The following is a 26,738-nucleotide window of genomic DNA, read 5'->3' as shown; positions in this document are numbered from 1 at the left end:
CTTTGAAGCATGGTCCATGCATTTTCTGTAAATTATCTTTTTTGCCACTAGTGGCGTTTATTGGAAGGGGAAAACATGCAAATGTTGCATTATCAGGAATCGAACCCAGGACCGCTGCATTGGGGACCATAGGTTCTACACATGGTTTAGGTGTATGGTTATGTGTACCATTTGTGAGGTTAGACCACTGAGCTATATTATACACTGGAGTGCTGATTTTGCCGAAAAACTGAAGTCACTGGCCGCCATCTTGCTACTCCCTACTCTCACAGAATCCCAAAGGATTTGGTTGCAACAACAAGCAGTTTTCTGGCTGTGTGAAAACGTTTTACAAGTAAATCTAATTCTACTATTCTGGAGAAGAAACGGATTACATAAATCATTAAAGAGCCGCAGATAATTATGACATTTATGCCTATTGTGAGTGTCTGTAAACTTCTGACTGTAACTGCAACAAGAGAGGACATGAACATCTGTACGTCTCACCCTTCCTGGCCTTCAGGAAGCCTGACATTCCCCTTTCTCACTCAGTGCTCACAGTCTAATGTGCTGATACATGTCCATGTGAGTGAAAGTGGTCACATTACCTGCTGGAATGGACTGTTCATGCTCCTGCTGCAGGTCAGGTAATAATCCAACACGTCTGAACGGCCAGCAAAACAGCAGCACACAAAAGATCAGCACACAACAGAAAGGAGCATTCATCTGGCATTGTTTTTTGAATCTGCTATCAGAAGCACATTTAGGGCGGCAGATCATGTACAGGGCAGGTGTGGCAAAAAAAAAAAAGAGGTTACAGCTTGTTTTTTTTTTTCCAGAAAGAGCTTCTCGGGCATCAGTACTGTACCTGAGCTGGTGCCTGTGCTGATCTGGCTGGAGTTGAGGACGAACATGTTTGGTTCTGAGCAGAAGTCGCTGAGGGCCTGCAGCGGGAACCACAGAGCCAGAGAGAGAGGATGACATCGAAGAATAGGTTGGACAGATGGATATACAAGAGAAAAATAAAGAAAATGTTTAACATGTCAAACTATATTCTCCAAATTTATAAGCAAACGTTGATTTTGTCATTTTGGATCCTCTGGTCTTTTAACTTTGTTTTCTTCTGCTGTTCTAGCTAATAAATCTCCTCCCTCCAGGGTCTTATTTTGAGTTGGGTGCACTTTATTTCAGTGATCCAGTTCTTTGCAAAAGTATTCATACTCGTTTAACTTTTACACATTTTTTTTAAACATTACAGCCTGTACTGGGTCCTGGGATGACCCCTGAACCCAGTGCAGGTGGGGGGTGACAAAGGACAATAAGAAACATAGCATCACTGATGGACAATGTTTCTCACCCCATGCATGGAGCTGCTGCAGAGCTGGAGTGCTCTTAGTGACAGACTCCTGCATCCCAAATGCTTCCACAGGTCGTTCCTCCCAGTTGCTGTTAGACTTTATAATCTCTGCTGCTCACAACAGATTAAATAACTCTTTTTACATCATGCTGATCTGATTTGATTATGAATTGTTAGCTACTTCGAAATACTGATGTACTATCATGCATATTATCTCATATTGTTACGTAAATAGGCTGGTGTTTTTTTCCACCATTTACTTGAATATTTCATCTTTTTTATAAATAATTGTGCAATATTAGCGTTTATTTATTTTTTACTTTTTTTTATTTTTGGTGTTTCTGATAAAGCTCACCTCTCCTGTTTAAGAACTGTAGATTAGATTAGTTTATTTTTTCAGTATAAACTATGCGTAACTCTGTCTGTGTAATAAGCAATAAGTAATACTGACACCTAGTGTTACAAATCAGAACAACACATACACGACACCTTCACAGAACAGCCATTTCTCATTTGTGTGAACACCCAATGAGTTTGTACTTAAACTATGATTGATTTCGTTCTATTTCTGGTCCGCTTCTCTTACTGGCTTCCATGTTTGCAGGCCGCTGCTCTCTTGCGAAGATAAAATACCAAATGCTGAGCTCTGTTTTGGCAACCCTGGGAACTCGCACATGATTGGCTCAGGAACCAGGAAGTAAATACGGGCTACGCTCTGAACCGAAGTAGTTCCGGTCTGTACCTCTAGGTATGAAAGGAGAGAAAACTGGACTAAGACATTGTTGATGGAGATGAACGATTGTTTACTGGGAATGTTAAAGTTACATCCATCCTGAGTGACAAGTGAGAATAATTTAGGTTAATTTTGCGGTAAATTTCTTAATTATTGCTCCTTTAAGTAGCTAAAGAAATAGGTGGAGGAGCCTCATTTGATTTAGGATTGTTAAATGTGACAGACCGACACATCGTAGGGCATTATGTGGAGTAGGAGGAAAATAATATGAAAAGGAAATAACTGTGTTTAATGTGGCATGTGCGTTTCTTTTAAGTCCCCTTGCAGAACCATCTTTTCCTGCAGATCTTTTAGAGCACGTCTCTTCCAGCTTCGCATGTCTAGAGACTGAAGTTGTTGCCTATTCCGCTTCACAAAACACCTCAGGCCCAGTCGTATTAGATGGCGAATCTTACGTAAATTTTAAAGTCTTGCAACAGAATCTTAATTCGATGTAGGTCTGGACTTTGACTGGGCCATTCTAACGTAAATATGCTTTGATCTAAACCATCCCATTGTAGCTCTGGTCGTACGTTTAGTAGTAATTAGCAATTTTCTTCCGCAGGATTGCACTGTATTTACCTCCGTCCATCAACTCTGAGCAGCTTCACTGCCTCTGCTAAAGAAAAGCATCCCCACAGCATGACTCTGCCTCAACCATGTTACGCTACAAGAGTGGTCTGTTCAGGATGATCTGTAGCCTTGTTTTTCCACCACGAATAACATTCCGCATGTGGCCAGCAAAATGTAGTTTTGCTCACAACTTTAAGCAGTACGAATACGTCTGCAAGTACTGAGTCCAAAAAGACGCAGCTTGAGATTGCCCCACCAGAAGGGGGAGTGAGAGTCCCACACTAGGAGGCCTGCTGGCAGACTGGGAAAGCACTGACCCAGAACAGCACCGACTGGGCCGGCTCACAGCTGCTCCATTGTTTCCCTGTCAGTAACCAAGGACAGAGTGGCTCTGTGCGGACACGCAGGCTCTGGGACGTCTCCCACCAGCCCTAGATGACACTGACACTCTTAAACTCAACAGCAGTAAAAGAAAGGAAACGAAACAAAACAAAATCTCCCACCCTTTAGACTCTTGACAGATGAAAGCCTCCCCCTCAGCGAGAATGAGCGCACTACAAAACTAAAAACATTCCTCTGCCGCAGACGTAAACGGGGTCATTGTGCTTCCACAGACGTCGCAGTGTGGAAGATTTTAAGGCTGCAACAATACAGCATGGCTTGACCTTTGCTCCCATGGTTTTAAATGTACTTTTCACGACATTACTTTCACACTTTTGCACGCACTGCCTTCTTACCCAATAGGCCGAGCAGCAGCAAAAGCTTTGAGCCGGTCCCGCTGACAGCCGGCTGATTGTTTCTGTCTCATGAAGTGATCCTAAGATGCACTTGCCAGCTCTTCCTGTCCCCTCCTCACTCTTGCTGCAGGCGGTTCTCTTCATCTTTTATCTTTACTTCCCCAAGCCAAACGCCCACAAACTTGCAAGCAGACTTGCATGGAATAACATGCACTCGGTGGACAATTGCACTTTGTTAACAGGCGCGCACACGCTCATTGAATCTTTAATCTCTGACCCATTTTCCTGCCGTCTTGGTTCTGCGCCATGACTGCAGCATTCCCTACAAGGCTGGGCTTTTCACAGCTAAGCACAAAAGAGACAGAACTGAAAACACAGAAATCGCAGAGGCCTGTCATCGGGGGTCAGGCCTCCTTAATTAATCTTCTCTCAACTGCTCCCTTTCATTCACAGTCCCCGCTATCTTTCCCATTCCTGCTCAGTTTTTGTGGATCTACTCACCACCACAGTGGCCGTCTCCAAACCCAGGGAGCCCCAGCTCAGGAAGAGAGCCAGCCACGCCAGCACGGTCATCCTGTGAGGAGGTGAGGACAGCAAAGACTGCTCAAGCCGGGGGGGGGGGACACTCTGTACATCAGTCCAGAGCTGTATGGTTTCTGTCCGGGGATAAAATACTGAGTTCACTCACAGGATGAGCAGCCAGCGGGCTTGCTTGGCCAGTCCAAGCAGGATGAACAGACACACTATGAGGTCGAGGAGCAGCAGCAGCACGTATGACAACCACCTAATAAAAACAGACACAATGCATGTAGAGTTCACCATCAGGGATTAGAAAAACAAAATCAATCTTGAAAAGCTAACGCTGTTAACAAAGCAGTTAATCATTTCTTTATGTTTCCAGCTCTTTATACACAGATAACACAAGATCTATAAGATGAAAAAACAGGAGGCACTGAAAGACAAACAAAAAAAAAGAGTTAAACAGAACGAATGTCACTGAAATGTTACAATAGTTATTTTTAATATAATGAAAATTAAACTTAAACGGCGTTAACAAACTAAGATCACAAGATAAAGAGGGAAATTAAAGATAATAAATAAATGAGGCGGTATTAAATCAACATTTATTTTAAACAACTTCTCCAAGCTAATTTATTATGGCAATAAAACATGTAATAAATAAGTACAGTGGAGAAAATCGTTTGATGGTCGAAATAAGGTGAAGGTAGAGAGACAACAAAATGATTGCCAGGATACCAAAATATAACATGAAACATAAAAAAAGACGCCACAAGTTAAATAATAAGGAATGCTTAAGACCAAGAGCTAAAAAAAAACCCAAAGTAAAATAAAAGAAGGCTCTAAAAGTATGTAGGAGTATGATTCAAACTCACAACTAAAAGTGTAATTAAAACTAGGAATATAATTATTTAGACAAAGTAAGGTTAAAAGAGTAATACATAATCCTAAATTGCTGTATAAAGACGACACCAATTTTGTTATAAATATAGAACAAAGAATAATCCTTAATTTTCACATCAGCTCTGAACCAAATAGAAGGGCTGACTTTTTAAATATTGTATTGTGTATGATGTTGTCTAAACAACCACAAAAGGCTAATAGAGTAACATACTGTGAGGGATTTTGGAGTTTTTATTTTTATTTAATTTATAGAGTAATGGGGCGACATATTTGCACAAATCTGTGCACTGTGTATAAACAGCCTGTGACATGCGGCCTATGTATCCTGAAAATGATAGGGGCAGAGTTAAAGATCAAAGCAAAGGACAAAATAAAAAAGGAGTAATTAATGTTTATTTATAATTTAATTTTATTTATTAATAATAATAAATAAAGATATATATATATATATATATATATATATATATATATATATATATATATATATATATATATATATATATATATATATATATATATATGTGTATATATAATTTCCAATACTTTACATTAGCATTTTGGTCAGCTTAAAAAGTTCACACTTCCTGTTACTGACGCTTGGTGAGGTTGTAATATTTTAGCTCAACATGTCCGTTGTTTTCATTGCTGTCAACCTCAGCAAGAAACATAAACTTAATTTACACAGATGCACCTCACAAAAGAAGCAGGTTTCACAAAGAGAGACAACCTCTGAATATCCTGGTGCAGGTTTGGATGGCCTACTGAAATTTGAAGTCTATAGTGGGAAAGTGTTAAAAAATATGAAAGCTAATCTTGACTGCTCAGATAACTTTTGTTAAATCTGCATAATCTAATTTTCACACTTCTTTTCTTATGTTTAGGAACAAGCTAATCAACCTATTTTAAAGCCAGTGTACAAACAAGCTTTAAAGGTTTTAGTTCAACAGTCACAAAAAGCCGCTTATCAGTGAAATCACCATTAAAATTTCCTAATCAGAAATTATCAATTAATTCTGTTTGATTTCTAAATCTTTGAATTTTAAAACTGACTTTTACATTTTTGTCAGCCTTGTCCCAGAGACGATTAGAAACCTGAGAAATATTAAGGAGAGCTGTTTAATGAAAACTGTAATCCAGCGTTATTAAAAGCATCCTTTGGAGTAACGTCTTTTTTATTTAAAAGGACAAAACACTTTGCCACTGGTGACAAAGTTTTAAATCTCAGATCAATTAAGAACTTGAACAAAGTCAAAACAGAACCAGTATCACACTATAAAGTAGGCCAAAAGATCTAAAAAACAAACAAAAAAACAACCCGTCATAACCGTGATCTGTGTTATTGTGTGCTGTGATTGTTTTTATTAATCTCATGCTTTGATTAAGATTATTTATGTGTCATCTTAAAGGTTTCAAATTTTAAAAGCCTCAGTGAGTATAGAGGGTCCAACCATCAATAAATAAACATAAAATCGATTTAGTTTTTGTTCCAATTCAACTCAAGTTCAGCTAATCAGCAATAAAATCTGATTTAAAAAATGCAATTTGCATTATTTTATATTTTATATTTTCACTTATGTGGTGTTGGAATTTTTAGCACGTGAAACTTAAATGTAATTGTTTTTTAAACTATTCTAGGAAACTGTTCAGAAATTATCCATCTAGGTAAGACATGAAAACAAAAACATCTCCTTCGGTATCAAAAGTAATGCATTTTTTTAAGATGATTGTAAACACATTAAATTATTTTCCACTGAAAGCAACATTTTTTTTTATTTTTTTTTTTTGCAGAAATGTAATCAAATTTAAATGTTCATAAATTACACACTATATGTTCTAATGGACTGTAGCCTCACCTGTAGTCCTCATTGACCATCAGCGTGTTGGCAGCCCAGCCGGGTGTAAAGGGGTTGGGCAACAAGCTGTTGGTGGGCACCACCGTAGGAACCACAGAGGGCGGGGCGGGCGTCAGGGGCGTGATGACACCGCTGTTATTTCCCAGCCCCGCCTCTTCGCTGGCCCGAGCCAGGGAGATGGAGGAGAGGAGGTTTATCACATTCTCAGACAACCTCCGGCAGTTCCGCGTTGACACCAGGAACGGTTTGCTGCCAGAAAACATCTCCTCCATGGAGGTCAGCGGGCCGGAGACGGAGAGCTGCAGTCCAGTAATGGTGTCTGAAATCTATGAGGGGAGGAATGGAAGCACGTCAGGGAACGTTAAGTGGCATGAAAACCAAAAAAAACAGACATGATACTTACGAGGCTCATAAATCCTAGAGTGGTTGTTTGAAGGAGGAGATAGAGTGCCTCACAATGCTATTAGCACTAATAACATTACATCATTGATAAGTTAAAGATCCAGTCCCTATAAAAAATAGGACGACTGCACTTTGTAATTTGGTAAAGTTACTTTGAAAAGAGCTGAATCGGTAAAAATGTTTGCATGTTTCTGAAATATGGCCATTTAATGAGCTAAACCGCCTAAAGTTCCTAATATGCATTCAGTTAGTCAAACTAATGAAGCAGGTGCTTTTCACTGGGAAAGAAACATTTCCTAGCAGGACAGAAATGTGATCTTTATAAACAGAAATGCATCGATCTGCATTTACACTTTTTTTTCTTACAGAGTCAGCAGACCAACTGACTGAATCAAGGCTCTTACTGCTTTCAGCATCTCATCTGTCTGAGTCCTTCATCACAGCGACTAATCTGATATCATATACTCAGAAAGGGGAGCTTTTATTTTTTTAAATCTACCATGTTCCTGTAAATGAGGGTAGTTACAATTCCACACAGAGATAAAAAGGCATACGTTCAATGTTTATATTCTCAGCACCCAGCCCAACTACAGTCTCAACTTGTGAAAATGTGTAAAAAGGCTTGAAATAATGTTCATCTTTTAATGTAGAGGACTAATCTTGTACTGAAAACATTGGTCTTTGAAGACTTCATGTACCTCCCTCACAATCCTTCTCACTGTGTGTGGTGGCAAAATAAATCCGGGTCCCCATCCGGCATTATTTATCACAGTTTTGGTGGTCTTAAACTTTCTGATTATTGCTCTGGCTGTAAATATGCCCATGTTTAGGTGGTGTTTAGGTTAGCACAACCTATTGTCTTTCTCATTTTGAAGGCTGGCTGAAAGAACTCATATTTAATCCAAAGGAAACAGGAAGACATAGATGACTTATATAAAGTTCCAACCAATTCAAATGTTTCAGCTATATTTTCTACAAGGGTTTTTCTGGGGTGCCAACAGGTGTTGGAAGCCCAGAAGGCTTTCCCCCCCAAAAAACTAGTTTGAGATTATACGACTGCAATTAAAGAAATTTTAATTTTGAAACTTTTTACACACCTTTACCAAGGGCTGAAATAAACGTGGAGAGTGCTTTATTTAATTTACTCACCTCCTTCATTTTAAATTTTTAGTCAATGGTAAGATTCTGTCTTTATTAGCATCTCCTTAATGCTTAAATATCTTTAATCAGTAAATGCATTTTTTTATTTTTCTACCACTATTCACTGGCTTGCTTAACCAGGACATTGCTTTATTTGATTTCTGCTCACGTACCACATGTTTTGAAATGGCATTGAAACTCTTGATTCTTGAAATGTACAGAAATAGGTGACATAATCACTGCAAAAAAAAAGAACTAAAAGTAGGCCTAAGTAAAATTTTATTGTCCTTGATTTGAGCAGGCAAGTTTAAATCTACTGCCAATGGAAAAAGATTTTTCCACTTAAAACAGGGACAACTCATCTCCATCATCTTATTTCAAGTACAGTATATCTAATTATCTTATTTCATGGGTCAAAATATTCATTCCATTGGATAATAATCTTGTTTACTTGCTCAAATTAAAGTCAAATACATTAATTTCAAGAAAATTTTGCTTACTTTTAGTTCCCTTTTTGCAGTGTTGCTGTTTAAGATGAAACCTCTGTGTTGTACCAATACAACTTGATTAAGTCATACAAATTTGAGTCAAGTAATATTCTTTATGTACTGTATAATATGACTTCACTGCATCTACAAGCGACAGAAAACTATTTACGTATTTGTTTATGGAACATAGATTTTCTTTTAGTTTACATTTCTGCCAATTCCTGCTATACATATTTCCTGTCTCTATATATATTAGGTTGAATGCAGCTGTTGAAACGAATCCTTTAACCTTTGGGATGGAGTTCAAAACAAGGAAATAAACCAATAATATGAACCAGCATCCACCTTTTATTCAGCGCCATTTATATGTAAAGTAGTCTGCAGACAGAGTTACTCATTGCAAGTATTAGGAAAGATTTTTATTTCCACAAAAACTGTGCAGAGAAGTAGTGCAGTGCCTTTCAGAAGTGTTCATTCCCCTTGAGCTTTTTCACATTTTTGCCACATGACCATTTAAACAACAATATGACCAACACCAAGTAGTGATGCAAAGTGCAAGATAAACTATACATGCTTTTCTACATTTTTTACTAATGAATATATAAACTGTGTGGGACCTCTGTTTTCATTCTCCTTTGCTCAAGGACCCCTTAATAAAATCCAAGGCAACTAATTACCTTCAGGCATCCCCCAGTTGCCACAATACGGTCCCGGATGTGTTATAAAATCTCAGTTTATATATAGAGCTGATCTGTGAAGGCCACAGAGGTTTATTAGAGAACATTAGAAGAAAGTAAATCGCATCATGAAGACCAAGGAAGAACAACAATTAGAGAAAAATAATCAAGCGTCTCACAATAACTCTGGAGGAGCTGCAAATATCCGGAGCTCAGGTGGAATAATCTGTCATGCACTCCACTAGTCTGGCCTTAATGTAATATTTGCAAGAAGAAAACTAAAAGAAGTTTGCTACAAGCCATGCAGGAGACACAGCAAATTTTACCAGACGTCTTTAGATGCTGACCCGGGAGGAGTTTAGAGCACGTGCCTTTGTGGCACATGCGGCCAAAACAATCTATTAATATTTCAAACCTATTTTGTTTAACTTTTAAAAGGAGAGAAAGAATCTCAGACGGATGATCTCCTTCAAGGTCTTATACGTGCGCTGAGGTATTCTTAGCAGGAGAAAAGACAAGGCTGCAATCCTTTGAAAGGCTTAATGATTTTAAATCAGCAGAAAAAGATCACTACTTTAAAAGAGTGTTATTTTCACTTTTACAGACATTTATCTAGGTACGCTGCACATCATAACAGCTTTGTGAATATTGCATTCTGGCACTCACAGGAGGTCACTCTGTGGAGGAAACTATATTAGCCCAATATAATGTCATGGTGAAGGTCTTTTCAACATTGGAGTGTGACATGTGTGCATCTGTGTATGAATATGTATGTGAAAAGCATCTATAACGCCACTTTAACAGCTGGTCTGACTGAACTTTCGGCTATTCTGCAAAGAACGGGCACTTATTTCAGTCGTTGTATGTCCAAAGCTGTTGAAGACATAACGGAATAAAAATGTGTGCCACATTTTTCTGATTTCTTGAACTAAAATGTCTGTGTTTTTTTTGGGGTTTTTTTCACCCGTCGTTATTTGGTTTGGTCTGTCATTATGAAATCGCATTAGAAGAGATGACAAAAAACATTTTAAGAAGTTCAAGGGGTGTGAATACCATTGCAAGGCACTGTTTCAATCAAACAATCACATGCTTTGTTAAAAGGACTTTAATCTACTTAATTTGCACTGATTAACACTTCATAATGTCTTTTTTTTATTTATTTTTTTAGTCTAGACCTAATTGCCCGGGGGCGGCAAACACAAGTGGTGGAAGGATTCACAGCGGAGATCACACGTTCAGTAATTAATCATGTGGTGAAAAGGTCATGTTACTGTAAGAATAGAAGCCACCTTTCATCAAACACATTATTTAGCCTTAGCTAAAAAAAAAAAAGATAGATAGTGGAGCTTTTTTTTTTTTTTTTTTAATTTACTGACTGACACAAACATATCTGCGCCAAATGAAAATCCAAAATCCGATTTGTGTTACTGTAATTTACACATTCGCCTCTGCCGTCACTCAGATGCGCAGTTATCCTGTCCTCTGTCGTCGGGGAACCGCACATGTGACATTTTGCAGTCTGACTCACAAACCACTGCCAGACCACAGGAGAAAATCGATAAGTTTGCATCTGATGCTCTTCCTGTGTGGGGCTGACCACATGCGAGCAGGAACACATTCTGTCCCTCCCCTCCCCTCCCTCCCACACAAACAAACAAACAAACAAACAAACAAACAGCATCAAGCAGTGCAGATATACACTCTGCATGACATTCTCCTGGCGGGGGGAAGCAGCACTCACCAGCAGATCGATGGAAGCTAGCGTATAATTGGCTGTGAGAAGAGACGAGGTCAACTGATACATCCCATCGTTAGCCTCGCTGTTGCCATAGAAACCGATGCCTATGGCAACACTGCAAAGAGGGGAGGAGGGGGGGGGGGTAAAGAGAAGCATGAGAACATTGTCGGAGGGTGCATGTGTGACAGGCAGAAAGCAGGATAGCAGAGCAGATAAAATGTGATGTTTAATTCAGCGTGTATGTACATTTTAAATGAATGTGACACAAGGGAGATTTTGAAGTGCTGTGGATGAGCGTACCAACAGTGAAGCAAAGGCAAAGGAATAAACAGATGACAACAGCGGCAGGGACAAAAAAAAAACGAGGAGTCAGGCTCCTAGCGGTTAACGCAGGAGCTCCAAGAGGAGGAGAGAGGGGGGAAAAAAATATTCAAAACGTTAAACATAGAGGCGTGTTTACACACTTCTCTGTTATTCAAATATTCAGATTAAGGCACGGGCCAGATGTTCGTCAAATCCCCTCAAACCCAGGAGAAATGGTATGACCCAATCTCCCACAAAGTATGTGACCCAGATTAGAAAGCAAGCGAGGGGGGGGGGGGTGGGTGGAGGAATGTGTGTTTTTCATTTCAAGCTGCCAAACGTGGACCGATGCAACTACGTCCAGGCAAAGGCCACCGTCTGAGGGCTTATATTAAGCATATTAAGCATCATCTTTGCCCTCCATGCACGGGGAGCTTTCATGCTGAGCCTCGGTGAGGATGAGGCCTATTATTTCATTGCGGTCCATGAGGGGGAGACACGAACCACTCTATCAACCTGCAGTCTGTAAACGAGGACAACATTATGGCAGCTGAAATCCAATCTGCTGCACATTACACCCTGCAACACAGCAGCACGGTCCGGAGGCATACACAAGTGCAGGAAGGGGGGGGGGGGGGGGGGGACGTAATGAGCATTAAAAGCATTATATCAAAGTGCACTTTGATTTCCTTGCACCACACAGATGGCTGACACTTTAGATGTACAGCAGAGCTTCCCCTGAGTGACTCATTCTTCCATTATACAGGAGGCGCGCGTCGTTGGACAGATGTCAAGCGGCGTTTGAGAGCGCCGTACGGTAACCACAATGTGCAGACCCGATTGAAAGCAACAATCGGCAGAGAACCAGCGGGGGGTTTTTTTGCCACTGGGAAGCTCCCCTCACGTAATGCTGTCGTTGGCTGTGGCTGGGGAACAGGAAAATAACATGACTTTGTGGAAAAATGCAAACCCTGCGAGGATGGAGGGTGATGACGGGCGACTGGGGATTCACAGACTGATGTTAGCAGTTTTACTGCTCGGTTTTAATCTCAAGCACCTAAAGCTTAACATCGGGCTGCTTTGGATTCTCTCATTTTGCGTGCCGTTTTGCAGCGTCATGCTGATCATACGGAGCATAAAAGAGGAAGTTCGGCTTATTATGACTCTGCGATGACTCATCGACTCAGTATTTTTAGAAATAAGTTGACAGTATTCGAACGAGTCTTTTAGAGCCGGGCTTTAGCGCTAATGCACTTTGAGACACTTCCACCCCGGCTTCACTTTTCAGACAATGTGGCTACATCCATCTTTTATGGTGGGTCTGAGAGTTGTTGTTGGCTTATGTAGTTATGCAGCAATGCTGAAGAATTGAGGTAACATTAAAAGCCATTTGAAACCACTAAAGATCTGGCTCTGGGTTGCTGCATCTTCAGCTCCTCTTTTGCTTGGTGCCACCACATCCTCAGCTGATTGTTAGTTATTAGCACTGGGATTAGCATTAGGAAGGATATGTAGTGCAGTGGAAAAGTGCTTTTTTTTTTTTTTGTAAAACACATAAATAAATTATGATTTAGATTATCAAACCAAATTTCATTTTAAACCGTGACAACCAGAGTTAACAAAAAAAACTGTTTTTAACCACCACTAGATTGGGAGTTATGTGATTAGCCAACTTCTGTGGTAAAGCTTAATTGAATTTCACATATTACTGCCAGACATGTACAATTTAGAAAATATTTAGATAGGGTCTGTCTGACAACATGAAATAGGCTAGGAGAGGGTATCTAGGGCTCTGGGAGTCCAAGCGTGGAACAGTGGTGAACGCTACCAGGCGTTGCCGGCCTCCCAAAACTATTCCTGGAGAGCAACGGCTATTCGTCTAGGAGGGTAAAAAAATAAAACCCAGAACAGCATCTGTTCAGCAGGCTTCACTTGCTTCAGTTAAGGTAAGAATTTATGATTGATCAGTAATTATTGTGTTGGTTTTATAGCCATGTAATTTAATTATATCTAGCTTTTATCTGTACCGCACTTTGGCCTCTGTGTTTGTTTTAGGTGCTTTACAAATATAGACAGACTGGATTGGAATATGAAAGAGGCTCGACAAAAATGGCCTCCATGCGAGAAGTTCGAGGCATAAACCACAATATATGAATTTTTTTGTCATACAACTTTGTTGGTTTGAATAATGGTTTGTTTTTTTCTTTGATAAATGAAATCATCATTGGAAAACATCTTTCAAAATGTATTCATATTATCTTTGTCTGCATCTGATGCCTTTTTCATGGCACTGCAGAACTTTATCAGTGACGTAACACGATCCACATGATGAGTGGGGAAGCTAACAAAATTAGATTAATGCAATTTTACAGAAAAAAAGACCAAAATAAAACAGAAGTGAAACTAAATTTCCACTAGATTTTGTTTCTGCACAAGCTTGTGTGAGCTCTGCAGCACAGCTGACAACACAACAAAGGCGCCGGATACAAAGTCCTCTGGAACTGCAATAAGCCGTTGCTCTCGGTGTTTTGGAGCCGTTTGTGATCTGTTTGATTTTTTTTATTATTATTATTATTGTGCCTTCAGCTATTTAGAAAATTACAATATTTGAGGTTTTAGGCAATGTGGTATTAGCTTTGGCTGCCATCCTTGTGTAAGTAAAGAAATGCGGAGTGGCAATCAGACACTGAGGTAATGATAAACGGATTTAAAACGGTTGAAAGAGAACTGAGACGTCATTTCATCTTTGGTTCAACTCCAACATTCCCCCATTTGATTGCTAGTTTTTACATGTTCAGACCGCAATGAGGGATGACATAGTTTAGTAGTTTATAATATAGGTGTCACTGAGGATTTAGCTCTTCCTCTGGCAAGGAGTCGCACGACTGAAACATCAAAACGATGGCGCGGTGCGCGGAATATGATGCAAACTGCTTGTTTATCTCAGGTGTTAATCGGGAATTTTGTTGAAAGAACGAGGCTATATCTGATTTAGAAGAATAATCAAAAAAGGGCCTGAAGAGTTTCAGCTACTGCATGACTCAAAGTTTTCTTTGAGTCATGCAGTAACAGGTTTGCCCTGTTAAATCTTTTTTGCCTTTATTGTTTTGTGTAATATAGCCTGGGAGTGTCCAGAATTAATGGCGTCGTCAGAATATTTATTCCCTCTGTCAATGGAAGATGTAAAGTGCATCAATCTACGCTCAAAGACCCCAAATGTGGATCTTTAATTTACAACAGTGTAATATTTGTCGATTTCTTTTCATGTTTGCTACCACTAAAGAAGGCCCAACACCCGCCTCTCACCAGCACAGCGTAACGGCGGCCACCGCCGCCCACGTGACGCAGCAGATGCCCCTCCCCTTCTTCCCGCTGTAGCCGTGACCCGTGCTGCCATCTTCGTCGTCCTCCTCCTCCTCAGACCCCTCGCCCCGGTCCCCTCGTTGACAGCAGCAGTAGTGTATGAGGAAGGACAGAACCACCAGGAGGGAGATGACCAGAGCGATGGCCGACAGACTGGATAAAACCAGCAGAGTCTGTGAGTTGAAGAAAAAAGGAAGTGGGTGAGAACAGCAGATGAGTCAGTATGTGTTTGAAAAAAAAAAAAAGTCATTTTGATCCAAATTATTATGAATAAAAAAGGAACAATTTGAGAAGGTGGAACTCCAGAGCTTCTCAGGCTGTTCCGCCGTTGATGCCAGCAGGAGATCCTGATTAAAAGTATGTGAGAAATTAAAGTATGCCTCAAGCAAGTTATGGAAATACTTCCATACAAAGATTAACATTTTGTAGCCGACTTGATATCTTTTCTCTCCTTATTTCAGAGGTTTTCAGCTCTGAAACCTTAATGGCTCTCTGCACCACGGTGGATTTGACCAACTCTAAGCCATATCAGACTCTTCCACCAGGCTCCATGTCACAGAGTCAACATCACCGAAGTGCATTTTGCTCCGACACATTGCAGCAGCATTATCCATCCATCTGCCCGTCTGTCACTCCCCGCTCCTCCACCTTACTCCGTCTCTCTCACCTCCTGTTCTCAGACCCCCCCCCCCTCCCCATCCCATCCCCGCTTTCCTCACGTTCTCCCGTTCTCCTCTCCGCCCACTCTGCCATCTCTTTCTTTCTTTCCATCCACACCACTGAATCTCTATTAATAATCTGTGACCTACTTAAATACATTCGCTGCCACTCTCTCTGGCTCCCCGCTCTAACTCGGTTCGCCTTTCCCTCGCTCTGCCCAGTTTCCCGCACATCAACCTCCACGTATTACTCATCGCCTCCCTCATTCTCTCTCTCTCTCTCTCCCTTTCTGTCTTCGAGCACTTCCAGGCTCTTTTGTCTTTCTGTTCTGCAGGATAATTTGCACTCTTCTTTCCCCCAGTCCATCTCCTCTTTGTACCAAGGAGTAGTCATCAATGGAAGCAAGAGCAAAAGAGTTGAAGTGTTTTTTTTTTTTTGTGTTTTTTTTTGCTGCAGAAACACCACCATCGTCCACACAAAAGCAACTGTGGAAACATGCAACAAGAAATCGCTTTGCATAGCTCCGGTTTGCACAGTTAAGATGCACTGCAGTATTTCAGCACAGATCAAGTAGTGAAATAATGACTGGGCAATAGTTGAGGGGTAATTGCACGGCTCGACTGCAATCTTCCCTCCTGTAATTGGGTCCATTAATAAGCAAAAACAAGTGGTTTAAATGCCTATAAATGCTGTTGTCATGGCTCTGCAGGTTGTTGCAACATTAGGGGATTTATGGAGCAATTAGGAGAGTCTTGTGGTACAAATTGCACATCATCCCACTTACATGTAATAAACTAACCCTCCTATACAGTGTGGCACAAAGTGATAACAAGATGGTTGTGGTGGGAGTCCGTTACCTGCTGATACTCCCAGCTGTCTGGGGCGAAGATGTTGTCCCTCATCTGCATGCTGAGGTCCAGCCGGGGCAGGGCGTGACACATCCTCACCCATATCGAAGGAGAATAGCTGGGCACTGTGGTCATTGCGGCCATTTTCACTGCCAGCCGTGCCCTCCTCCACCCTGCAGAGGGGAAAAGACGGTGGGGTCAGATGGACCAGGATGCGAGGGAAAAACTAGGGAGAAGGAAAAACGGAGCAAGCAGGGCGGATGGTTTTCCTGAATACATCACAGGTACTAAGGTGCAGAGACAGCAAAATCTTCGTTTCTCAGAATTGTTGTGATAGATGATCAGCTGGACTGACAGGTAACAGGTTAGCTTGCATTAAAGTGGAGAATCAAGTTTCTGAGCATGGGTTTCAGATAAAATAGTGTTTTCTGTGCCCATTGTTTTCAAAGTGCACAGTACCCTTCATGTTTTAGACCTTTCCCTTGCTCCAACACTAGGGGTCGACTTCCACGGCTTGTCATGTGTTTCTGCAGAGGGCTGCTAATTATCCATCAATTTAAATTCAGGAGCGCTGAAGCACAGGAACCTGCAAGGCCCCGTCCAAACAAAAATGGATATTTTTCACACACACACAAAAAAAAATTTAAAAAAATTAATTCAGCTACATCTCTATCTCCGTATCTACATGCAAAAATAACTTTTCATTGAGAAAAAAGGTAATCTTAATTTTAGAAACTTTTTCTAAAAAAACTTTTAGAAAATTAGCTGTTTGTGTTGTATTTGTGTGAAGTGGACTTCTGGAGATCCACTGCTCCTTCCAGACTGTAGCAGTGGATTGAAAGTGCAACTCTTCCTTTATGAACAATTCAAGTCAAACTGGCGATTTCAGAACATGCAGCTGGGATCACAGAAATAAAAGGGGGTAGTTCCAATTTAATAAGCCTAAGATATTTCTGGGCAATTCAGCAGATTCAATGTTTTAAACACAAGAAAAGCTAGAATGCACCACCTTCAGTGTGTTTTTTGATCTACAGCAGATTCTGTTAACGTCAGACGGATGCTGAAGATTCATTTGGTTCTCCTGCGTCTGCTCTTGTCTTTGTTTTGCATTGCATTACTACGGCACCTTCGCAAATTTATCCTGTCCCACCTTTATAGTTATATGGGTTTATGGTTACCTTTGAAGGTGGAGCAGGAAACGACACAAATCGGTTACAGATTGAAAAAATTATCTGAAAAAAGTGCTAGTGTTGGAATCCCCAACCATAATAGATGCACTTTTGAAGGTTTTTCCACATCTGTCATACTTTGTGCTGACTCCAACACCAAGAAAGTTTAAATGTGCACAAAGAAGCAAGTAGACGAATGTAAAAAAAAAAAAAAAAAATTAATTTAAAAAAATATAAATAATTGTTTTGGGTAGATATTTACTGAGAAACTGGCTGGTGATAGGAACTGTGTGATGTTTAGGATAATGAATAATAACTGGACAGTGTGAATCTGAAAATATCCGATCCTACATCAGCACTAAAGCATCGGAGAGAAAGAGTGGGAGAAGTTGTTGCTGAGCAAAGAAGACTCAAATTAAGCCGACATTCGTATCAGTGAGATGTTTAAAAACTAAATCTGAGGAAGCAAAGAGATGATGAAGTTATTTGAAAGGAATATAATTTCTACAACCTGTGAAGACATGTCTGTAGTTCATTCAGGCTGCGAGAAAGCTAAATGTCTGGCAGATCACAGGAACGCTGAACAGGGCGCCATGTATACTTTTAACTTTCGGTTTCTGTACAAAAACATGATGGATATGGACATTCTTTTGCAGGCTTTTTTGAAATGTCAGTTAGGGTAATATGTAAGATAAAGAGACATCTTTTTAGTAATGTTAGGCACACTAGAAGTGTTCATTGTCAGTTTAAGATGCTGAACTATTTGTATTTCCTTTAAAATAATAATAAAACCTCACTTCACAATAACTGCTCTCTCTCTCTCTCTCTCTCTCTCTCTCTATCTCTCTCTATCTCTCACAAGCACACGTATATATTGCCTATTTTCCCAATATAAATAATTAAGGACCTCCCAATTCATTACAGCAAGAAAAAAAACTTGTGATGCTGTTTTTATATATTCTTATATCATAGTTCTAAAACTAAAACTAAATCTAAAATGACTATAATCAGCACAAAATCAGGCAAAAATAAATCCCTCATGAAATTCTGGTTGGCACACCTCTAGTTTAATCATGTATACAAGTTCATACTTTCCTTCTAAACTTTGATATTAATGATTCCAGCATTGTTGCCTTGGTGGTGAGATGATATTGACTGGACGAGCGATTAAGCAATACAAAATTTGTTATAGGGGACATATGTTTTTCAATCCCCCCTTTTACATTTAAATCATTCAGTTGGGTCTATATAAAGTGGAACTGCAATGCTTTGGTTTGAATCCCTCACTATTTTTGCCCCTCTATTACCCATGTTGTGAGGTGTGTCTGAGAGCAATTTGTTTTAGTGTGGTCCCTTTAAATCCAGATAAAGCTCTTTACCACGCCCCCCCACCCCACAACCAAACATTTTGATACATCTACTTGTAACTTCAGCATCCTTCAGATAGGACTACAAAATAGTGCCAAAAAATAAAAATGTTGGATTCGCCAAATTGGTTTGCCGGAAGTCCCTAAAAGAAACGTAATATGGAATGGAGAAAACTGAACAGCTTGAAAAAAAAATATGACCCAAACAAAACACAAAGATATCCATGCATCTCATGGACAGTATACCATTCAATGTTTCTGCACTCCTTAAGATTCCAAGTACACAACAAAATGTATTTAAGGGCAAAAAAAAGGGGGATCTTGGATGATGTCACCTATAAAAGTGCAGCTGTTGCTCCTTCCCTCCAACTTCTTTTGGCACCCTGTGTGGTCCTGAATTGCCCATGTCAGAAACCACCACTGGTTGCCCATTTTGAGCTTCACTGCAGCTTTTTAATGGACCACTGACCTGTCCAGGGTGGCCTTGCCTCTCGCCCAGTGACTGCTGGGTTAGGCTCCAACCCCCCCCCCCCCCTTGACCCTGATCAGGATTAACCCAGTACAGAAAAGGGATGAATGGGTAGATTTGTAGAAATTTAACAGGGGACGTACTATGCAGGAATTTTGAAGGATATATACAAAACAAGTCTGTACAAGGAACCATAAAGGTCTTGAAAAATGATGCATTTGACATCCTACAATGTTCTGCATTCACCATAGCTCCCCAAAGCCGGTCAAGGGGGAGAGAGAGTAGGGTAAATACAGAGGACAAATCCGGTTTGTCAAAACACACAGAGGAATGCTCATGAAAAGACGAAGGCAACAGAGGGCAGAGAGGGCATGAAGTGGGCTGGTAAAACACCAGCTGCCCAGATTAGGAGACGATCACAGCTTCACTGTTTTGAACAAACATGCTAGGGGAGCTGATGAGAGGAGAAAACAGGGATAACCATTTACAACAACTGTAAATATAGAAGGTTACAGAGCTCTGAACTGTACGGTTCTCCATCAATAAGCTCATTCTGAACTGCTGGCCCTGTGTTGGGTGTTGAAGGAAAGAAACAACAAATCCTTCAGTAAATAAAACTTTCCCTCTTGCTCAGTGTTCTACTTTATTTCTGTTCCTATTGATTCCTCGCACACTGGCAGCTCAGACGAGGGCAAACCTCTGCAAGTTCGATACAGTGCATGCATGGCTAGAGTTTTGATTCTGTCGCACGACACATTCAGCAACGCCCCGAATACAGCATCACCATTCAGATTTGGGTTGGGTTACGGAGCCAAGCACAAGTCAACAGATCGCCCACAGGCCAGACAGGGCCCGCTCTAAGCCCATTACAGTAAGCCTGTTCACCTTAATGGGTCCAGCGGCCCAACTGTCACAAATCAAATCACTGCCAGCACTCCATTTCTCTTATTAAAACTGTGCCGAACACGCTGGTTCAAATCACGTCGCATCCTTCCTTCAGTGGTGTAAACACGCGTGAGTGCTGCGGTCTTTCATCATGATGGATAAATTCATCAGGTTATTTACTTGAAGCTGTGTCAGAGACATTTATCCAACTTTAAGTGGGAAAGCATTGAGGAGTGCTTTGGTGAGTTGCGTTGGTTCATGTTAAAGTACAGGACTGTCTCAGAAAATTAGAATATTGTGATAAAGTTCTTTATTTTCTGTAATGCAATTAAAAAACATGAAATGTCATACATTCTGGATTCATTACAAATCAACTGAAATATCGCAAGCCTTTTATTGTTTTAATATCGCCGATTATGGCTTACAGCTTAAGAAACCCAAATATCCTATCTCAAAATATTAGAATATCGTGAAAAAGTATACTAGTAGGCTATTCAACTAATCACTTGAATCGTCTAATTAACTCGAAACACTGCAGGGTTTCCTGAGCCTTGAAAAACACTCAGCTTGGTTCAGTAAACTAAATCACAAGTATGGTAGTGGTTAAGAGACGACATCAGATTCTCACAGTAACTGGTGTACTGACCATGGCATTACTGTCCTTGATTGGCCTGCCAATTCCCCTGACCTGAACCCCATAGAGAATTTGTGGGGTATTGTGAAGAAGAAGCTGAAAGACACCAGACCCAACAATGCAAATGAGCTAAAGGCCGCTATTGAAGCATCCTGGGCATCCATAACACCTCAGCAATGCCACAGGCTGATTGCCTCCATGCCACGCCGCATTGATGCAGTAATCTGTGCAAAAGGATTCCCAACCAAGTACTGAGTGCATTAATGGACATTTTCAAATGTTTGATTTTGTTTTGCTGTTATAATTTTTTTTTTTTTTTTACTTGGTCTGAGGAAATATTCTAATATTTTGAGATAGGATTTTTGAGTTTTCTTCAGCTGTACGCCATAATCAGCGATATTAAAACAATAAAAGGCTTGTGATATTTCAGTTGATTTGTAATGAATCCAGAATGTATGACATTTCATGTTTTTTAATTGCATTACAGAAAATAAAGAACTTTATCACAATATTCTAATTTTCTGAGAAAGTCCTGTAATACGTTTCCCAGGTTTTTAGATTTAATTCAGTCATCACCTCAGCTCCTTTAATTTGTTTCATCCTGGCATGCCTGAATGAGAAACTTTTGCTTTGTCTAGTTGAATATATTTGTCTGGTGAAGTCTGGAAAGATCACGCTGAAATTCACCCACACAGAAGAGATTAATGGACCTCTTGTATTATAAGCGTCTGCACGTCGGCGACCAGATGGTGCCGAAGACGCTGATTTTTGACGTCGCTGTGCGTTGCCTTTTAAATCCCACAATATAATCTTACGATTAACATCCTAAACCCACCTCTGTATCTAACCTGCACTAAAAAAAAAAACATCTAAAAAGGAAAACTGCCGATGGTCACATTAACGGGTACACCTGTCAGTTGCTTGTTAAAACAAATGTGGAAAAAAAATCGGCCAATCACATGCAATTCAATGCAGTTAGGCATCAAGTTAGGGTGATGACACCTGCCAGCCCAGACCGTACGCCGCTACCCCAACAAGAAGCCATGGATCACAAGCGACCTGAAGGAACCGCTAAACAAGAAGAAGAGGGACTTCAGGTCTGAAGACAAATAAGGGCTGAGGAGAGTGCAGCATGTTGAGGACATGCAGGAACAATTACAGGTGGAAGCTGGAGGTCAAGCTCTGACAGAACAACGTGGAGGATGTGTGGAATGAAGCACATCATCGGGTTTAAGACAGACAGAGGGGAGCCTGGAGACAGCTGAATAAGTTCATCAACAGATTCAACAGTGGCTGTAATCCCGTCAACTCGCCTAGACCTCCACCCGACCCCTCCCCCTCCTCTGAGGACACCAACATCCTCCACCATCAACCCCCCTCCATTCCACTGAAGACATCGGACCCCATGCCGCTATGACTGCGATCACAGACCAGGGTAGGAGAGAGCTGGTACTGAAACACCTCTACAACCTGAGCCTGAGTCAGGAGAGACTGGCAGTACTCTCTTCCTGTACTCAAGAATTCGCCACCACGAACCTCAAAGACCATCAGCCAGCGGCCCTCTCGTCTCAAGTGAGGAACGCTCTTTCTGGAGAGACTGGTCTTAGCCCACTTGAGACCATCGGATGAAGTCAGTGCTGGACCCTCTGCACTTTGCTGATAGGTCCCACTGTCATCTGCCTGCTGCACAGAGCTAATTCGCGCCTTGATAGTGGAGGAGGCACAACGACAATCACATTCTTTGATTTCTCCAGTGCATTTAACACCATCCAGCCATTTCTGCTGGGCGAGAAGCTGCCTTTGATGGATGTCAGCAGCTCAGTGATGTCTCGGATGACTGACTATCTCACAGGCAGGTCAAAGTTTGTCCATCTGGGCTGTGTTCTGTCTGATGTGCCACCTACAGAAATCTTGTCGGGTGTAAAAGAAGCAGAGATGAGGGGGAGTACAGGGTACTGGTAGACATACTTGCAGATTCGACCAAAAGGAACCACCTGAGGCGGAACGTCGGAAAGACCAGAGAGATGGTGATAGACTTCAGGAGGAAGACGATGCTTGCACAGCTTCCACAGATCATGAAAGAGGAGATGGAGGTGGTGGAGGACTACAAATACCTGGACTCGCCTGGACAATGAGTCTGTGTACAGGGAATGAGCAGACTCTACTGCCCAAGTAAGCTCAGATTCCTTAATGTAACAAGATCTTGGAGATCTTTCATCAATTTGTTGTCTCAAGCATCTTCCTTTTTCACGGTTGTTCGATGGGGGAGCAGCATCAGAACCAGAGACCCGCAGATTGGACAAGATCATCAGGAGGACTGGCTCTGTCATTGGTCTCAGGCTGGAGACCTTTTAGGCTGTGGTGGAAGGAAGGATACTGAAAAGGCTGTCAGCAGGTATGGACAACCCGGAGCACCCCCCCCTACCCCAAACTGGACAGACAGCGGAGCACCTTCTCCAGCATTATTACTGCCATTGTTCTGAATCACACTGTAGTTTCACTTGCACAAATCTGGGATAAATAAAGTACATTGTATATTATCTTAAGATAACTTGGTAAAGCTTCCACTTGTCATCAGAATGGGCAAGAAATAGGATGACATGGTTGTTGGTGCAACATGGGCTGTTTCAGAAACTGCATGTCTACTGAGGTTTTCATGCACAAACATCTCTCGGGTTTGCAAACCACGGTGTGAAACAAAGAAAAAATCCATTGCGGAGCAGCTGAGTGGACATCATAGGTGAGGCAATAGTAGTTCAAAAAGCTCTGCATCTATAGCAGATTGACTTCAGCTGCAGAAAACCACAATAGGAGGAACTCAAAGTATGGATCCATCCTGTCTTTTATCCACAGTTTAGTCTAGTGGTGGTGTAACAGTGTGAGGGATACTTTCTTGGCCTTTTAGTACCAAGTGTGCATCACTTAAATGCCACAGCCTCACTGAGTAGTATGACTATGTCCATCTCTTTGTGGGCCAAAGAGTAACCCGTCCTCTTATGGCCACTTCCAGCAGGAAAATGCACCATGTCAAAAAGCACAGATGGCCTCAAACCATGGTTTCTTGAACATGACTGTGTTTCCTGTACTACAACGGCCTCCGTGGTCAAAAGATCTCAATCCAGCAGAGCACCTTTGTGGTGGCGTAGGAGATCATTGGATGTTCAGCTGACAGATCTGCAGCAATTGCGTGATGTCATCAATTCAACGTGGACCAAAATCTCTGAGGAATGTTTCCGGCATCTTACTGATTCTATATGATGAATAATTAATGCAGTAATAGAGACATGAACCTATTAAAGTGACTGGTGACTGTAAATCCAAGTTCTTGGCTGGCACGGAGCTGGATTCTGTCCAGGACACCTTTCTAGCCTCCTCACTGAGTCCTCCTCTTTTTTCCATTGATAAACTTATAGGCCAGTTAATGCAGGGGTTCAACACTCAACCCAAAAATACACATCAGTTCATGCAAATTCTTACTTTAAATGCACATTTTAATCAAACCACATATCCCCAGTTTCAACCTCTGACAGTATGTTTAAGATTTTTTCCAAGATCAACTGTAATCCACCTGATATTGTTCACACAGAACAAGCTTTCATCACCTGAGCAGCAGTCAACAAACGAAACCCCTCCTAAAACTCACTTTGCAGCCCAAACACGCTGAACAACTCCGGGCCTCTGAGAAGAAAAGAAATCTGCACAGGAGGAGGATAGAAACCTCTGATTTTGAGTTGTTCTGGATTAAGTCCCCACTTTGGTAATCTCAACATCTGGTGCAAACCAGTCTGCGACAATTTAGGGTAGCTGACTGAGCTCAACTGTTCAGATTCAAGTTAGCCCCAACCACGTTTGACCCATGTTTGGATATTTGCTGTAACAGGTGTAGCAGCGAGGAAGACACCCTAATCCATTCGCTCTGGACATTTTCCACATCATAGCATTTTTTGGAAGAAGGGTTTTCACATCCTGAATAAGGTAATGGATTTGAAACTGAACCATGACTTTTTACTCCCCGTCTTTGGTAGGGAAGAATGTTTTACATCTAAAGAATCAGCTTCCTGTCCTGGGGTTCTCTTCCGGATAGGTGGGTCGTGACACTGAGATGGAAAGCTGCTGGCGCCTCTACCAATCGATGGCTTTCAAACTTTGCTTTATTTCAGTGTCGAAAAATATTCACTCATACTGGAACAATAAATGCAGTAAAATATGTGAGATCCGGAGTTCTTGGGATTTCATTCTAATCGTCTCAGTGGTGTTCCTGCTAAAATCACAGCCTGACCCGTTTCATTTTGGTTTGATTGTTTGCTTTTATTCAGCACAGAATCATGGCAACACATTTAGCTCCGCAGCATTTGGCACCAAGTTGGAAGACATTTCCCAACTTTCATAGATCTCACTGTGAAACTGTAGCAAGTAGCATCCAATGCATCTGTTCAGGAATAATTTTATACAAATTTCACTTTTTTATGCAGATCTGTCATCTGGAGGGGGGGGGGGGTTATGCTTGTGTAGCTTTCTTAGAAAAATAAGCTTTTAATTTAAAAAAATATATTGTCAGAAGAAAAAACGCACTGCAAAAAGAGAACTAAAAATAAGTAAAATTTTCTTTAAATTAATCTATTTACCCTTGATTTGAGCAGGTAAATAAGATTATTTGCCAATGGAATGGGTATTTTTACCCCTAAAATAAGATAATTAGACATCCTGCACCTGAAATAAGATGATGGAGATGAATTGTTCCTATTTTAAGTGCTAAAATCTTATTCCATTGGCAAATCATCTTATTTACCTGTTCAAATAAAGGGCAAATACATTCATTTCAAGAACATTTTACTTGTTTTTAGTTCTATTTTTGCAGTGTGGAGGTGCAATGAATGGGTAAAGGGCTGATTTAAAGAAAAAAAGATGCTGTGCTTTTTAATTTAAGCAAAAAAGATATTTAACACAAACTACATCCTGTAAATCTAAATCATTGAGCAGTTATTAATTAAACATAATAACCTTCATTGTCCTTTGCACTTTCATGTAACCGAAGAATTGCATGCTCATGACAATTATCATGTAAACATCCAAGTTAAGATTCTCTTCCAAACTCAAATTAATGTAAGCTATTTAAAGAGTCACTGGGGAGTCCTGGAGCAGGAGGGTTACTCAGCAGCTGTCACAGATAGGAACCCTTAAGGTGATGTGATATTTCTTGCCAGCTTCTTATTATAATGGCTGTTTCTGTTGCATAACTCAAGGCAACTAAATGAGTCAAGTCAATGCGGAGAAAAGGGGACAAACATGGGAAATACAAGATGGAATAAACCCACCGGCTCTAACCTTTGCATGAGCTTGAAGGATATGAAAAAAAAAAAACACAATCTGTTGTCTTGTGTGTGAAGCTCAACTCTCTTTGCATACTGAGACTCCATGATGTAAAGAAAACGGGCCATTTTGTGAGGCAACTAATGAGAACGGGGCTAAAGCTTCGCCTGTCAGCCGAACTTAGGATCATCTTTAGAGCATGAAAATCATCGGCACCTTTGTCGCCCTCCTTTACTAAGACTAATGCCCAGAATCAGACAATATATATATATATATAATGTGCATCTGCACATCTGTTTCAATTACATGCCGAGCAGTTGTTCCACAGCTTCCTAACAGAGCCGGCAATTTATGAGACAGCACTACATCCTGTAAAAAGCTTTAAATCAAAAAAAAAAATAAAGGGGAGAAGTGAAACCCTTCAAAGTGCAGCTGGCCGGCACTCTTAGGGAAGTGTCCAGCATGAGGGGAAGTTGAAGGGGACAGGGAACAAAATGTGTCATCTCTAATTGACCGAAATCAAAGGACTTTAGGAAAACCTCGATTTGTTAAAAGAAAAAAAGAAAAAAAAACTGAATGCAATCAAAACAAT

The 26,738-nt window shown here is 40.8% G+C and overlaps 1 protein-coding gene across 3 annotated transcripts in view; it reads right to left on the bottom strand.

Moving 5' to 3' along the window:
- The window catches only part of ttyh1 (tweety family member 1), a 35,936-nt gene that overhangs the window by 8,339 nt on the left and 859 nt on the right, over nucleotides 1–26,738 (bottom strand). For all 3 annotated transcript variants that reach the window (XM_036134852.1, XM_036134859.1, XM_036134863.1), the window contains exons 2-9: nucleotides 16,322–16,485; nucleotides 14,748–14,977; nucleotides 11,142–11,253; nucleotides 6,694–7,019; nucleotides 4,107–4,202; nucleotides 3,920–3,992; nucleotides 848–923; nucleotides 588–643 (exon numbers count right to left, since the gene is read on the bottom strand). In XM_036134852.1, coding sequence (XP_035990745.1) covers nucleotides 588–643; nucleotides 848–923; nucleotides 3,920–3,992; nucleotides 4,107–4,202; nucleotides 6,694–7,019; nucleotides 11,142–11,253; nucleotides 14,748–14,977; nucleotides 16,322–16,456 — 1,104 coding nt within the window. In that variant the 5' untranslated portion in view covers nucleotides 16,457–16,485. The remainder of the gene's footprint in view (nucleotides 1–587; nucleotides 644–847; nucleotides 924–3,919; nucleotides 3,993–4,106; nucleotides 4,203–6,693; nucleotides 7,020–11,141; nucleotides 11,254–14,747; nucleotides 14,978–16,321; nucleotides 16,486–26,738) is intronic.

This window comes from Fundulus heteroclitus, chromosome 3, assembly GCF_011125445.2.
Source record: "Fundulus heteroclitus isolate FHET01 chromosome 3, MU-UCD_Fhet_4.1, whole genome shotgun sequence".
NCBI classification, from domain to species: Eukaryota; Metazoa; Chordata; class Actinopteri; order Cyprinodontiformes; family Fundulidae; genus Fundulus; species Fundulus heteroclitus.
The sequence above is the reverse complement of the archived record's forward strand: the minus strand, read 5'-3'. Positions and strand labels throughout refer to the sequence as shown.